Genomic DNA, 17,075 nt, shown 5'->3' on the forward strand with positions numbered 1-17,075 from the left:
AGCAAAAGGAGCAAAATATTTGTTGCACAGCTTACTTTAACAATCATGAGAATATGAGATTAGCTTCTCTCTCACAATCACTCACCTTTGGTGCATCCCAACAGCACTTTTCTCTTACTTCTTGTGGAAACTGCAAGTTCTAGGTACATTTTTTCAGTAATTCAATTTTTATGGATTTTATGATTAAGTAAAATATACAACATGAAAGATATTTTTAAAACAGAAGCTGTTTGAAATATGCATTTATGCATTCAATTATTAGTAAATAAGTTTTCATTTCCAAGTATGTTAAATTAGAAATCAGGAACTCTTTAATGACCTGAAAACCAAAAAAGAATCCTACAAAAATTGGAAGCATGGACAAATTGCTAAGGATGAGTACAAAAGAATAGTGCAAGCATGTAGGGACAAAATCAGAAGGCTAAGGCACAAAATGAATTAGACCAAGCAAGGGACATAAAAGGCAGTAAGAAGACATTATTTAAATACATTAGGAGCAAGGAAAATGTAGGTCATCCTCTGCCTCAGCAGGGAAGGAGAGCTAATAACATCAAAAAGGCCGAGGTGTTTAATACCTACATTGTTTCAGTCTTCACTAAAAAGGTTAATAATGACCAAATACTTAACATAATTTATATTAATATCCAGGAGAAAGGAACACAAGACAAAATAGGGAAGGAACAAGTTAAAGAATATTTAGGTAAGTGAGATGTATTCGAGTCATCAGGGCTTGATGAAATTCATCCGAGGGAACTTAAGGAACTAGCTGAAGTAATTTTGGAACAGTTAGCAATTATCTTGAAGAACACATGGAGACAGGTGATGTCTCAAAGAACTGTCTTTAAAAATGGAAACAAAGAGGATTGGCGGAATTATAGACCACTTAACCTAATTTCGATACCTGGAAGGATATTGGAACAAATCATTAAACAATCAATTTGTAAGCACCTAGTAGATAATAGGGTTATGAGGAATAGCCAGTGTGGATCTCTCAAGCACAAATTATACCAAACAAACATAGTTTCCTTTTTTGACAGGGTTACTGGCCTAGTAGATGTGGGAAGCTGTAGCTGTGATATATTTTGATTTTAGTAAGGCTTTGGACACACAGACATTCTCATAAACAAGGTGAAATGTGGTCTATAATTACTATAAAGGGGTGCACAACTGGTAAAAGACCATATTCAAAGAGTAGTTCTCATTGGTTCACTGTCAAACTGGGTGGACACATCTATTCCACCTAGGATCTTTCCTGTGTCTTGTTCTATTCAATATTTTCACTAATGACTTGGATAATGGATTGGAGAGTATGCTATAAAAATCTGTGGATGACATCAAGCTGAGAGGGGTTGCAAGCACTTTGGAAGACAGAATCAGAATTCAAAACAACCTTGACAAATTAGATGATGGTCTGAAATCAACAAAATGAAATTCAATAAAGGCAAGTGCAAAGTATTACATGTAGGAAGGAAAAATCAAATGCACAACTACAAAATGGGGAATAACTGTCCATCAAGGATAGGGGGATTATAGTAGGATCAGAAGTTGAATGTGAGTCAACAGCGTGATGAAGTTGCAAAAAAGGCTAATATTCTGGGGTACACCAATAGGAGGGTTGCATCTAACTCATGGGAGTTAATTGTCCCGCTCTACTCAGCGCTGGTAGTGGAGTAATGTGTCCAGCTCTGGGAACCGCACTTTCAAAAAGAAATGGACAAACTGGAGAGAGTCCAGAGAAGAGCAACAAAAATGATTAAAGGTTTAGAAAACCTGACTATGAGAAAAGGTTAAAAAAATATATGTTTAGCCTGGGGAAAAGAAGACTAGGGCAGAAGCTGATAATCTTCAAATACATTATGCTATAAAGAAGGTATGCTATAAAGAAACTGGTAAAAGGATGATGATCAATTGGTCTCCTTGTTACCCTAAAGATAGGACAAGAAATAATGGGCTTAATCTTCAGCAAGGGAGATTTATGTTGGATCTCAAAAAAAAAAAACTTTCTAATGGCAAAGGTAGATAAGCTTGGGATTGGCTTTCAAGGGAGGTTGTGTAATCCCAGTCACTGGAGGTTTTTAAGAACAGGTAGGACAAACATCTGACAGTGGTGATTTAGGTATACTTGGTCCTGCATCAGTGCACAAGGCTGGACACCTCTCAAGGTGTCTTCCAGCCCTACATTTCTACTACTCCATAAAATAATATGTAATTACAAAAAATATTTACCAATGTCCTCACAAATGCATGATTATATATTGGATTTTAATACTGTTTTCTTACTTTTCACATTTGTCTTAGGCACTGGCTTTGAACAACAACAAAATATCTAAGATCCACCCAAAAGCCTTTCAATCAGTAAAGAAGTTGCGACGGCTGTACTTGTCCCATAACCAGCTAACGGAGATCCCAGCAAATCTGCCAAAATATTTAGCAGAGCTACGGATTCATGATAATAAGGTTAAGAAAGTACAAAAGGAAGTATTTCAAGGAATGAAGGCTTTACATGTTTTGGGTACGTCCATCTTATTGGAACAATATTAAAATGACTGCATGTCACTAGTTGACAAGAATATTTCAGGATTGCATTAAGCAATATGGTGAACGTGCTAATAAATACAGTACAGACATCATAGCTATTTTACACACACAACTCCAAGAGCATGAGATTTCTATAAAGAATGTCTGCATAATTGGGTCCTAAATCACTATGGAAATATTATAGAAGTTTTATTAGCTTTTTTTAATAAAATGTTATTTTGCCTATTTTGTCAATTTTACGAACACAAGTTGGTGAAAATGCTAAACTGCTACATGTTCTTGAAAAATAGCTAAATTCGGAAAGAAATTTATTTGTATCCAAATATTAATGGTCTTGTGAGGCAGCTGGCCAAAACCTTGAGTTCAGCTAGAACCGCAAATGAGTAGGTTCCCTCACAGCTCAGCTTCTTTACATATTCTTTCTATGAAGGTTGATCACTGAATTTGAGATGTCACATTTCATGGACAACTGACTATGATGCCATGGATTTCACCACAGGAGAAAACAGAAAAGTTAACTCAGGATCGGGGGGGGGGGGGGGAAGGGGGGGGAGAAGAAGGGTCAGATTCAAAAATGCAAACTCTGCAGTAGCAGCAAAGAATATACAGTTACTGGCAACTTTTGTTTCCTACATGTAGTTTCTGTTCAAATTTTCCTTACATAGAAGTTCCTCTTTAAAGCAAGATATCTATATTGGGAAAATTTGACACACCATCATCAATTAAAGCATCTTTTATTTGCTTTACATAACTGAAATTCACAGCTACCTAACTGTACCTGCTAAGTGGGTCAGGTTGGGTAACTTTGCAGGTGAAAACATGCAATCCTTACTCAGGCAAAACTGTGACATGTAGCTCCCCAAAGAGGCCAACAGGCAGCATTTAGCTGCTCCTGCATAGCCAACAGGAGCCACTTCAAAATTCCAATTATAATCCATGGTCATAGTGAGGTTATTCCATGGAACTCCAGACTGTTTTGCAATGTAGAATTCGGGGGTGGGGATTTGCCATTTAAAAAGAAGTGTGCACAAACTGCATAATCCCAGGACAATCTCCTCTGAATTATAGCACAGAAATTTTAAAACTCAGTGATGTAAACCATGCTTTTTTTAAAATCAAATTACCAAAATAGTCATAATGATTACAAGTGAGGTGAAAGCAGAGGAGCTTTTAGTAAGCCTTGTATAATTAGACATACTAGAATTAGCATGCAATGTGTATTAGTTTAATTATAAAATACTTGCTTTGGCAGAAATGAGCGCAAATCCTCTGGACAATGATGGAATAGAACCAGGTTCTTTTGAAGGCGTGACAGTCTATCACATCAGAATTGCAGAAGCTAAACTGACCTCAGTTCCCAAAGGTATGGGTTCTTTTTTCGAGTAAGGATATGCCTGAATAATCTATAGGACTTTCAGATGTGTGCTATGTACAATAAGAATCTTCCCCCCACACCAATGTTCTCCTGAATAATCTGATTTCATACCTATTATTTGTCTTTGAATTTCTGTAGTACAACATTACAATATTCAAAATAATTATTTCCATCCAATGGGTTCTAAATTTGTTCCTCTCTCCCCACTCCATCACAAGCAGCTGCCCATCCTTCCCATCTGCCTTTTTCATCCTTGGCATGCTGTTACTGAGCACTGGTAGACGCTCTCTTGTTCTTAGTGGTTGAGGGGATTCACTTCTCCCACTGTCCCACTCTGTCCAGGTGGTGTGTGCCACCTTCATTAAGGTCAAGCAGCAGCAGAAACAGTAACAACAAACCAACAGCAAGGAGGGGCAATTCTGCCTAGCCCAGAGAACAAATTAGGCCAGGCCTCCCAAAAAATTACAAATCCCTCCTTTAACTTTCCTCTGGCAGCCTCTCCCAAACACTTAAGAACCATGCAGGTCTAAGAATATCTGGGAATTAGCCAGTGTCGTAACTGAAAACTGCCACAGATACTTAGTCAATCTGAAATAACAGTTATTTCCGTTTTTTATTCCTCTTCCAAGTAACCTACATAATGATCAACTTTCCAAGTAATACTTCCTTTCCATTCAAATTTTAACCTTTTTTTTGTTAACAGAGATGCTTCTCAAAAAGTTGAAGCATTAAGAATCCAAGCTTTTGATTCCACATGGAGGACAATTACTGGATATGATTTCTCCTTAATCATGCCTTTTTGTGAGCACTTAACTTTTCAGATAGGCAAAACACAGAAATTTCTCCAAAACCACTTGTCCTTGCTATATTGAGTTATGCCTAGGCTTATGATTATGAGTCATAAGTGATCTTGACTCTTGTGCCTAATAAAACATTTAATCCATGCTAGGCATGATTCTCCTCTGGTCTGGGAATCTGTAGATTATTCCCAAACCTGAACAGCAGCACAATCCTGTACCATCTATAGGCCTGATTCTTTCACCCTTATTTGCAAGTAGATACATGGATTTCAGTGAGATTATTCACGGAGTAAAGTATTACTCAACATCAGTGAAGGTGGCAGAGGTTGACCATATAAACAAAAATCCAACAAGAATAATTAAAAAGAAAGCAGAAATCTAAAGATACTGGATACTATGATTAAAATACTTATAAAAATATCTAATCAATTTGCCAGAATATTTAACTAATCTAGGGTAAGATAAATATATTAATTTCTATTGAAAACAGACAATGAATAATTAGTCAAAGTCCATTTATTGTTGATTTCATTATAAAATTTCAAAGAGAAAACAAATATTCAGGTCAACAATTGTTCTGAACAACAAACCCTATCAATTTAAACTACAAATGAAGTCTAGAGAAATCAAAAACAGAACATATATTTATATTTTCTGATCCAGACAGCAAACCCAGCACCTTTCCAACCCTCCCCAAAATGAAAAGAGAAGAAGTCACTGAGAATTAAATAAATATAAATATTTTAATCAATTAAATTGCATTGATTTTTCTTCCCTTTAGGGCTACCATCCTCTTTACTAGAGCTTCATCTAGATGACAACAAAATTACTGCAGTTGAACTTGAGGATTTTATTCAGTACAAAGATCTTCAGAGGTAAAATGCAATATGTAGAATGATTCCTCCAAGAAGCACTACTTGGTGGAATGTCAAAATTTCCAGGACTTTCTCCATCACTTTAGGTAACCATTTTTGGGATAGGGTACAGAATAGTGAAATAGATTAAAACATTCATTTTGTAATTGCATTAGAACAATGATGTCCAAACTGTGGCCTATTTAATGTGACCGTTGAGGGAAAACACGATAGAAGAAAATTTACACTTCCCATCTTTTGGAGTGCTGTATGATACACCAGTCTTTGTCTTAACAGAGTGACTAGGAGCATGCTAGGAGATACCAGGTTCAAGCAGGTACTCTAAGTGCTTCAGGTACTCAGACTCTAGAGCCTCTAAATAGCTGGCTGGTTCAGTCTACTCCACCAACTAACTTCAAACCGCCTCCTCCCAGATCTCCATATACCCTGCCTCCATGATCACTGCTCCCAACTTTCTCCTAACTGACACGATTATCTCCTCTGCTGGAAACCTATTGCCCTCCTGAGCAGTGTAAGGAAAAAGCAGCAGCAGACTCATATTGATTTTTGCAGGCACATTTCTGCTCAGCAGATTCATCATAAATGTTTCCTGGTACTCTTTTCCACTCTCAGGAGAGGAGGGGGAGTGAAGAATAAAGCACCTTCTGAGCTTCTGCTCCTTTAAGAGGTGGGGAGCGAGGTACTGAGAAAGTGGAGAGCTGGCTGGAGTCATGCAGTTCTTCACAAGGGGGGAAAAGGGGAAAAAGCAGTATCTAACACAGGAGGAACTAGGGCACCCAGCAGAGAGTGCATGGGAAAATGGCGGGAGAGTATAAGTAGGAGAGTTCCTCTCCAAGGCCCAGCTGGTACTCTGAAAAAGTGGCTGAGTAACTTTGAACCTAGAATTTGCTCTTAGAAACCTAAGCTGGGAGCTGCTTGCAAGACTTCCAATTCAGTCTAAGAAACTAGAATAGAGGGGAGTGAAGAGAGCTTTACATTGTCCTTCCCTTCCTCAATTTTGTCCCCTTAACATTTTGAAACAATATTTTTAGCTCTGCAGCTTGTCACTGCCTGAGACTAAGTTAAAGTGTGAGTGACAATTTATATGAAGAGGAAATCTGAAAGGAGAAAATAAAAGTGAGGTACAGTAACTACTTCTGAGAATTTTGGGGATATGAAGAGTTACACTAAGCTGAAAATGATTAAATTTAGTTCTATAAAAATTTTAATTTTTCCTGATACTGTGATTATATTATAATAATACAAAAATATTTTTCATTGTGCATAAACATATTGATTGGGTATGCTATTTGTTTAAATGTGACAGGTTTCAGAGTGGTAGCCGTATTAGTCTGTATCAGCAAAAAGAATGAGGAGTGCTTGTGGCATCTCAGAGACTAACAAATTTATTTGGGCATAAGCTTTCAAGGGCTAAAACCCACTTCATCGGATGCATGCAGTGGAAAATACAGTAGAAAGATATATAAACACAGAGAACATGAAAAAATGGGTGTTGCCATACCAACTCTAACAAGACTAATCAATTAAGGTGGGCTATTAGCAGCAGGAGAAAAAAAACTTTTGTAGTGATAATAAGGATGGCCCCATTTCCAACAGTTGACAAAAAGGTGTGAGTAACAGAAGGGGAAAAATTAGCATGGGGAAATAGTTTTTACTTTGTTATGACCCATCCACTCCCAGTCTTTATTCAAGCCTAATTTAATGGTGTCCTGTTTGGAAATTAATTCCAATTCTGCAGTTTCTTGTTGGAGTCTGTTTTTTTTGTTGGAGAATTGTAACTTTTAGGTCTGTAATCGAGTGACCCAGGAGGTTGAAGTGTTCTCCGACTGGTTTTTGAATGTTATAAATCTTGATGTCTGATTTGTGTCCATTTATTCTTTGCCGTAGAGACTGTCCGATTTGGCCAATGTACATGACAAAGGGGCATTGCTGGCACATGATGGCATATATCACATTGGTAGATGTGCAGATGAATGAGCCTCTAATGGTGTGGCTGATGTGATTAGGTCCTATGATGGTGTCCATGTAAAGAGTATGGTTTATTTATACAAATATTGCTGATTTTTGTTTTGTTTTAATGTTTGCTCCTGACAGAATAACTATTGCATACCAACTGAATAACTAACGTACAACTGACCAAATACTGTCCTTTAAGTGGAGCTAAATTGAGCAAATGTGCTGTTACAGATTAGTTCCGTAGACCAATGCTGATTTATTTTATAGCAAAATTAACATTTTTTCCTTTTCTGATTTTTAGTTTTCTCCTGTATACGCCTGTGTGCAAAACTTGATTGAAAAGGATGCTCAGCAATGCTGTTATAAATCACCATGCATCAGCAGTTAAGCTTTCTTGTCTTATTTCTAGGTTGGGACTGGGAAACAATAAAATCAAAGATGTGGAAAATGGAAGTTTTTCCAGTATACCAAAAGTACGAGAAATACATCTAGAAAACAACAAACTGAAAAAGGTTCCTCCTGGACTACCTGATCTGAAATATCTGCAGGTAATATACCACTACAGATGGTTTTATTTTTTGTTTTGTTATGCTGCTTAGGGAACATAATTACTTTAACAGTTATGTATCTTGGATACTGTTCTTACAACAGATACTCCTGGGGGAATTCTGTGCATCAGTGGACATGCAGAATTCATTTCTCTCGAATAATTTTGTATTTTCCTGCATAAAAAATATTTTGCCTAAGAAATTTTGCAGTTCCGCCTTTTGCCCACCAGAGGCTGCCTTGGCGCCAGAACAGCAAGCTGCGTTCATGCCGGCTGTTCTACTGCCACAGCGGCCTCCGGTGGGCAAAAGGCGGAACTGCAGCACTTCTTAGACAAAATGTTTTTTATGCGGGAAAAATACAAAACTCTACGCTCAGTGCTGCAGAATTCCCCTAGCACCCTGCCCGCGGAGTCAGGTTAGGACAGAGTGGGGCACACACGGCTGCTCCGGGGGGATCACAAATTGGGGCTCAGAATGGCAAGTGTGGGGGACAGATCGAAGCATGGGCTCAGGAGCTAATGAGGTGACAGCTTTGAGCCTGGTGACCCGGGCTGCAGAGACCCATGGAGATGAGGGTAAAGGGGACAAGGGCAGATGTGCCTGATTGAATGGGAGAGGCTTGGGGTCAGCCAGGGTCTGCATCGGGGAAGCTTCCCAACACCTTCCCACCCCCCTCTAAAAAAACCCCAAAACCTCCCATCCACACCCTCCAGGTTCACTCCCAGGCTCCTTCTCTCCTGCTCAGTTCTTCCGTTACCCCTGACTGCCCCAAGCCTTTGCACTGTTTCTGACAAGTACAGGAAATAAAGTTCTGTATTATAATTTAAATGAATTACACAAAGTTCTGTATTACTATGCCTCGTAAGGAATCTATTTGTCAAAAAAAAAATTACAGAAATTTTTTTTTTTGGTCTGTATTGTTACAGACATACTTGCTGACAGATATTTTGAAATAAATTACCAAAATAATAACAACTGACATGATTATATATTATTCTGACAAATAAAATACGCAGAATTTTGCAGAATTTTCAAATATTGTGTGCAGAATTTTTTTTTGTGTCTATTTTTTGGCCCAGAATTCCTCCATGAGTAAACAGACAAGTGGGAAATAATGTATGTGTCTGAAGGGATAACCAAGTGCAAGTAGCAGAATCACTCAACATAAGCAATTCTTTGCAAAGAAACAACAGCCCAAAAGGTATTTTATGTGGTAAAATAATATCTAAGAAAACAATTGACCACTGGCCCACCAAAACAGGACAAATAGGTAACAGAGGCTTGTACACAGACAGGCTAGGACTGAAATATTTTCATCTCATGTTGAAAAACATTTATTTCCAAACCTACAAATTTATGAGATTACCTATTAAAATCAAGTTGCAACTGAAATGTAGAGGGGGAAATCAAGGTGAAATGAATGATGCAGGTTTAAGGTTTGGCATTTAGGAACACGCCAAGGTTAGAACAGGTCAGAATCCAAAATACTTTCATATGCAATACAAGATTGCATAAGTGGAAGGAGAAAAGCAAGCTGGCAATCAGAATGATGTAACTTTAACTTTAAGGTCTAATATTTCACAATCTGCCATGTCTATGACTTTATTCTACTGCAAAGCCAATAATCTAAGTTTACCAACAGTTTAGAGTATTTGTTTCTAGCCCTGACAGCTAGCAAGACATAGTAAGGCTGTAAAATTATCACTAGCATTATTTTTTATTTATTTTTTTTTAAGTATAGCAAGTCAGATACCTCAGACTGCTGATTTTTTTAAATTTCCCTTGAGAAGGCTGTGTGTTTACCAGAAACATGAACGAAAATAAAATCAGGAATGAGCCCAATCTGCTCATCAGGCAGAACAGTTAGAGCAGGGATTGGCAACCTTTGGCTCGCAGCCCTCCAAGGTAAGCCCCCTAGAGGGCTGGGCCGCTAGGTTTATCTGCCATGTCCACAGGTTTGGCCAATTGAGGCTCCCACTGGCCACGGTTCACTGCTCCAGGCCAATGAGGGCTGTGGGAAGCGGTGGCCAGCACATTTAGTACAAATATTTGCACTGTAAAAGATAAACAAAAGAAATAGTGTTTTTCAATTCACCTAATACAACAGGGGCTGGCAACCTTTCAAAAGTGGTGTGCCAAGACTTCATTTATTCACTCTAATTTAAGGTTTCACGGGCTAGTAATACATTTTAACATTTTTAGAAGGTCTCTTTCTATAAGTCTATAATAAACTATTGTTGTATGTAAAATAAATAAGGTTTTTAAAATGTTTAAGAAACTTCATTTAAAATGCAGAGCCCCACGGACTGGTGGCCAGGACCTGGGCAGTGTGAGTGCCACTGAAAATCAGCTCATGTGCCGAAGTTGCCTACCCCTGTCATACAAGAACTGTAGTGTAATCTCTTTGTTATGACCTTCAACTTACACATGTAGATTTTTTTACATAACTGCACTCAAAAACAAAACAATGTAGAACTTCAGTGCCTACAAGTCCACTCAGTCCTACTTCCTGTTCAGCCAATCACTAAGACAAACAAGTTGGTTTTACATTTACAGGAGATAATGCTGCCCTCTTCTTATTTACATCACCAGAAAGTGAGAACAGGCATTTGCATGGCACTTTTGTAGCTGCATTGCAAGGTTTTTACTTGTCAGATATGCTAAACATTCGTATGCCCCTTCACGCTTTGGCCACCATTCCAGAGGACATGCTTCCATGCTGATGAAACTCATTAAAAAAAAACAACACATTAACTAGATCTGGGTCTGAAGAATTGTATGTCCTGTGCTCTGCCATATATTTCATGTTAAAGCCGTCGATGACCCAGCACTCTGTTCATTTTAAGAACACTTTCACCGCAAATTTCACAAAATGCAAAGACGGTACCAATGTGAGATTTCTAAAGATAGCTACAGCACTTGACCCAAGATTTAAGAATCTGAAGTGACTTCCAAAATCTGAGAGGGACAAGGTGTGGAGCATGCTTCAGAAGTCTTAAATGAGCAACACTTCAATGCAGAAACTACAGAACCCGAACCACCAAAAAAGAAAATCAACTGTCTTCTGGTGGCATCTGACTCATGATGATGAAAATGAACATACATCATTCCACTCTGCTTCGGATCATTATCGAGCAGAACCCATCATCAGCATGGACATGTCCCCTAGATGGTGGTTGAAGCATGAAGGGACATATGAATTTTTAGCACATTTGGAATGTAAATATCTTGACACATTGGCTACAGCAGTGCCATGAGAACACCTGTTCTCACTATAAGATGACATTGTAAACAAGAAGCAGGCAGCATTATCTCCTGCAGCTGTAAACAAACTTGTTTGTCTGAGCAATTGGCTGAACAACAAGTAGGACTGAGTGGACTTGCAGGAGCTAACATTTTATATTGTTTTATTTTTTAATGCAGTTTTCTTTGCACATAATTCTATCTTTGTAAGTTCAACTTTCATGATAAAGAGATTGCACTACAGTACTTGATTTGATGAATTGAATAATACTATTTATTTTGGTTTTTTTACAGTGCAAATACTTGCAATCTAATATAAATATAAAGTGAGCACTGTACACTTTGTATTCTGTGTTGTAATTGAAATCAATATATTTGAAAATGTAGAAAACATCCAAAATATGTACATAAATGGTATTCTGTTATTGTTTAACAATGTGATTAATTGTGACAAATTTTTTTTAATCGCTTGACAACCCTACTAAGTATATTGAGCTGCTTGAGTTTATCACTTTAAAGCATGTTTTCTAATCCTTTACTCATGCTCCTGGGCTCTTCCCTGAACTGTCTTCAATTTATTAACATCCTTCCTGAATTGAGGACACCACAACTGGACACAGTATTTCAACAGTGGTAGCATTAGTGCCAAATACAGACGTAAAATAACCTCTCTACACCTAGTCAAGATTCCCCTGCTTATATATCCAATAGCAGCATTATCCTGTTGGCCAGAGAGATGCACCAAGAGTTTATGTTCAGATGATTGCCTCCTATGAACCCCAAATCTTTTCCAGAGTCATTGCTTCTCAGGATAGAGTCCCCCATTGTCTAAGCATGGCCTTCATTCTTTGTTCCTAGACGTATACATTTACATTTAGCCATATTAAAACACATACCGTTTGCTTGCACCCAGCTTACCAGGTGATTCAGATTGTTCTGTATCATTGACCTGTCCTCTTCATTATTTACCACTCTCCCAATTTTTGTTTCATTTGCCAACTATATCACTCATGATTTTGTTTTCTTCCAGGTCATTAATAAAAATGTTAAATAGAGTAAAGCCAAGAACCAATCCCTTCGGGACCCAACCAGAAAACACACACATTCATTGACAATTCCCTGTTTACAAATACATTTTTTTAAACCTATCAGTTGGCAGCTTAACTGTTCATTTCCTGGTTTTCAAAATTTTGAGTGTCACTATACTAAATGTTCTGGAAAGGAACAAGGTTAACTGTATATTAAAGTTTTTTGCAGGGTAGAATGACTTAAATCAAAGGAATTTAAATCACCAATTTTAATCATTTTTTTCTTTTTCTGAGGAAAGGTTTAACCTAATTGATGGATAACAATTAAAATATGTTGATTTAAAACCAAATATAGCCTTCACACTAAATTTGGTACTTCTTTTTGCTAACCAGGAGACTATACTATGTCTCTACACATTTATGTCACCAATTATATTGCTTAAATTGTTACTCAGATTATAAATTTTTTACTTTTTGCTATGTGAGAAAATTGGAAATAATGCATTTCTTATTTACTAGATGATTCATTTTATTTGCAATTTGTATCAAGCTCCACTTGTATAGAAATTAGAATTGAACTGAAAATGCACAAAAACATCACTTTTAAAAATTATTATTTATATTTAACTACTTTAAATGTGGTTAATACATACGAGTAATTTATCCAAATATATTTTGCATTTAAAAATAGCTAATTTATTAAACAAAGGAAGTGTTATCTGTAAATAGTGAATTGAACTGATTGTTTCTGGTTACCATATCCTTCAAGATTTTGCAACCAATAGATCTCGTCCACTTATATCTAGTTTTTCCTTTTAGATTGGAAAAGGAAAATAAGCATTCCTGCATTTTCAGTTCCGAATCGGTTTCTTAACTTTGAATGAACTAGTTGCTGAAATGAACTAGTTGAATAAACTGAAATGAAGAAAATATTCTCTTTCTATTTGAAAAAGAGGCTATACAGCACTCAAAAGCTGACAACACTTAAACTCTGGTTCTAGGCGCTTAGCCCCAATTCAGTCATTTGACTTTCTGTAACACTTTGGTAGCAAGCATGTATATAGACTGTCATAATGTAAAATTTAATTTTAAAGAGGTTTTAAAGAAAAATTAATTTAAATTCAAATAAAAAAATCTGTTCTTTGAATCAATTCTTATCTACCCTGATTTTTTTGTTCATGAATACTGATGTATATTTCCTGTTTTATTAAATCATGGTTATAATACAATTATGAATACTATTTTAGAACATGATGCTTAAGATTATGCTCTCTAATGTATATACAAGCTATGTATTTTTAAATGTTGCTGAAATTAATACAATATTAGATCTAGTAAAATACATTTATTTTTATCTACTGTGAATAAAAGGTTACTCTTTAAGGAAAATTTAACACATGCATATGCCCAAATATGTTACATTAAGAGAAGCTGCACATCTTCACTGTATATTAACCATTTTGCCATCCTATAAATGCTGGCATCTAAGTGGCAAGTTAGATGACACTATAGTTATATTGCTGAGTTGAATTTGTTGTTCCTTAATGCAGCAAATCACTGTAGAAAATTTCATGAACCTCACTCATGCACTATATGTTGCTCAAGTAATGAAGACTATCTGAAACATTTGAGCTTTCAGGGTATAAAATGAGTTTGGGTTTGTTTACACAGAGAAGTTCATTTAGATTAAGGTAGGGTATGAATTTAAAGTGGAATAGCTATTCCTGATGAACTCCCTGTGTGGATGACTGGACGTGATAAATCGATCCCCGCTAGATTGATCACTGCCCGCCGATCTGGCCGGTAGTGAAGACATACCCTAAGGTGCCACAAAGACTCCTCGCTGTTATTCCAGAATAACTCACCACGTAGACAAGCCCATACAGATCTATGCAAATAAATTTTTTGGTTTGCTGGTAATTCTGAAAAGCCAAGAAAAAAACAGTTTCAAGTTAAACCAAAACCAAAACTTTTTGTTATTTCTCGTGAATTGAAAAGTCAAAAAAATAATTTTGGGTCAAACAAAACTTTTATGCTGACATTTCAAAATGAAATATTTTCATTTTGAACATTCTAAAGTTTTTTATTTAAAAAACAAAGGGAATTTGAAACAAAAAGATGTTTCAAACTGAAAAAAACAAACATTTTGTTTCAGAAATGTCAAAACAAAGTGCTCTCACCTCAATGAATATGAAGTTTCCCAATGCAAGTACAATTTCCAGAGTACTTCCACTGCCTAGGAGGTTTAGACGGGTGGGTAAACTACTCAGCTGATGTACACCTTGGCACAGAGCGCAGAGCTTGGGGAGATGTGTTTAGGGAATGCTAGCACCACAGAGTTCACTTAACGCCTTTGGGTTCAAGTAGTGTGCTTTAAATAACTTCACTCCTGTGGGGGCAAAGCTATCTTCAACTTACTCCTCTGAAATTCTTCAGGAGCAGGCTAGCTACTCAGGCTGGTAGTGTGAGAAACAGATTTAGGCCTAAGGCCAGGTCTACACTAGAAACTATAGCGGGGTGGTGTTTTTTTGTGACATTACTGTACTGGCAGAAGCCCGAGTGTAGATCCAGTTATACTAGCATAGAAGTGGTTTTACTGGAATTACTTATTTCTTTTATAAGCTTTGTTTATATTAAGAGGGTTTGCTGATATAGCTATACTTTTTCTAGCATAGAGCTGGCCTAAGTCTCTACGCTGTTTACAGTTAATACAATACACATAGTAGTGAATGCACATGTTAAAGGAAAAGATATACTGGTATGTTATGCATATAGTCAAAGCACTGTGATAACAGGATAATAAATTAAATCTGACACAATTTTGCAAAACGATGGAAAAATCCCCTTTCTAGTGACCTATTACTTCTTGACTTTCAACTGTTGATACTATAGGGTCTTACATCCAACTGCTCTACAGAAAATCCAAATTATAATTTTTTTTTGTCAATGACTGCATCAGTATGTTTTTCCCTACTTTATCCACTAGATGTTATCACATATTTTTCTCTTTCTTATTCCTACAGGTTGTCTTCCTTCACTCTAATAATATTGCAAAAGTGGGAGTAAATGATTTCTGTCCAACAGGAGGAAGCATGAAGAAGACATTATACAGTGGCATTAGCTTATTCAACAACCCTGTGAAATACTGGGAAGTTCAACCTGCAACGTTCCGTTGTATTTTAGGCAGAAATAGCGTGCAGCTTGGGAATTACTGAAAGTGATACAGAAGTTTGCATATTCCAAAACTATGTTTAAATAGACATGTTATGTTGCTGGTTTTACAATATTTGAAATCTATTGTAAAAGGGCAATTTTACACCCTTTAACCAGTTTACAAAATATTTACACTAATTTAGAGATTGTAAACTAGAAACACAATATACTTTAGCAGTCCTTTGTTTTATCTGATGTTAAACTTACATTTTTGAGTAAATGATGCAAAAACCTTGATTTTCAAGGAAAGGATGACTCTTGGAAACTGAACTGGAAACTGTACTTTGATGTTTCCTATTACAGATTTTAAATTGTTTACTTAAATCTACTTTGTCTGTTTTTTTCCAATACAGAAGCAATGCAAAGCATTAAGTTAAAAAAAAATTTCTATCATGACCTTTTTCAGTACTGAAAATATTTTATTTTAAAAAGTGTATATAGAATGCATAAAAATTTGCAAACAAAAAATATCAGATGTAGTGTGTCAGATTTTTCATTGGTAAAATAAATTGACTAAGAGCAATTAAAAAGATATGGTAATTCAAATTTGATGTTGCTCTAGTTCTTCTAATGTCACTAAACCCAGATTATATTTAGTCTTTTTAGTTAAATGAAATTGGGTTTGAGACCTTAGAATTAAGACCTTAAAAACTCATAGCTTTTTAGTATTTATTATTGCAACTCTTAATCATAAATGTCCATCAGTGTTTTGCTACCAATGTAATTGTATGCTCTCTGAATACTAAAAGGCAGCATTCAAAATTTGCCATCTGCTTCAAGCTTATTAGGAGCTGTTATTAAAACCTCTGTAGGCAGCACAAAAATAGTAACATTTTATATATATATATACTGTAATCATGTTCTTTACTTTAAATATGATTTTTTACATTTGACATTACATAAACCACAAGAGTAATTAATTATCTAAAAGTACTCCAACATTGCTGAATATAAGCAATGTATAATATAAATGTAGTTGACATAACTGCTAATGTTGGATAACGTGCAAAATATTAAATACTGACAGTACTGTATAAAATGGATATTTTATATATCTATTTAGTGTATATTTGTTACTCGTATTCATCATAAATTAAATGAACTTAAAGATTACCCTGAAATGTAAGTCTTTTAATAAAAAGATTGGATTGAAACCAAGTTATTTTGTCATGCTTTGTCTGTCCTGTCTGAGTGGAATATCGATAACATATACATCATCACTCACCACTCAGTTTATTATTTTTAAGCATTATTTTTGCAACATACTCCCAGCACACAATTATAAAAATTGATACGTATAATTTCTGTAGGTATCTCAAAGTAAACTCTTATAGTTCTTTTTAGGCTTTCCTTGTATTATTCTTTGTTCCAGTTCTGCACACATTGAAAATAATTTAACATTATATTTTGTTTTACTAAAGCACCAAGTTCCGTGTTTTCTTTATTTGAAGTTCTAGTGAAAAGTGATGAAGAAAGGTACTGTATGCAAGCAATATTGC

General features: G+C 36.1%; 2 protein-coding genes across 4 annotated transcripts in view; one reads left to right on the plus strand and one right to left on the minus strand.

Annotated features, from left to right (window-relative positions):
* Positions 1–15,958, plus strand: part of ASPN (asporin) — a 39,479-nt gene extending 23,521 nt beyond the window's left edge. For both annotated transcript variants that reach the window (XM_030571073.1, XM_030571074.1), the window contains exons 4-8: positions 2,299–2,512; positions 3,791–3,901; positions 5,495–5,588; positions 7,954–8,092; positions 15,387–15,958. In XM_030571073.1, coding sequence (XP_030426933.1) covers positions 2,299–2,512; positions 3,791–3,901; positions 5,495–5,588; positions 7,954–8,092; positions 15,387–15,578 — 750 coding nt within the window. In that variant the 3' untranslated portion in view covers positions 15,579–15,958. The remainder of the gene's footprint in view (positions 1–2,298; positions 2,513–3,790; positions 3,902–5,494; positions 5,589–7,953; positions 8,093–15,386) is intronic.
* CENPP (centromere protein P) overlaps positions 1–17,075 on the minus strand; it is a 308,525-nt gene that overhangs the window by 152,573 nt on the left and 138,877 nt on the right. The window lies entirely within an intron of this gene.

This window comes from Gopherus evgoodei, chromosome 7 (assembly GCF_007399415.2).
Source record: "Gopherus evgoodei ecotype Sinaloan lineage chromosome 7, rGopEvg1_v1.p, whole genome shotgun sequence".
NCBI classification, from domain to species: Eukaryota; Metazoa; Chordata; order Testudines; family Testudinidae; genus Gopherus; species Gopherus evgoodei.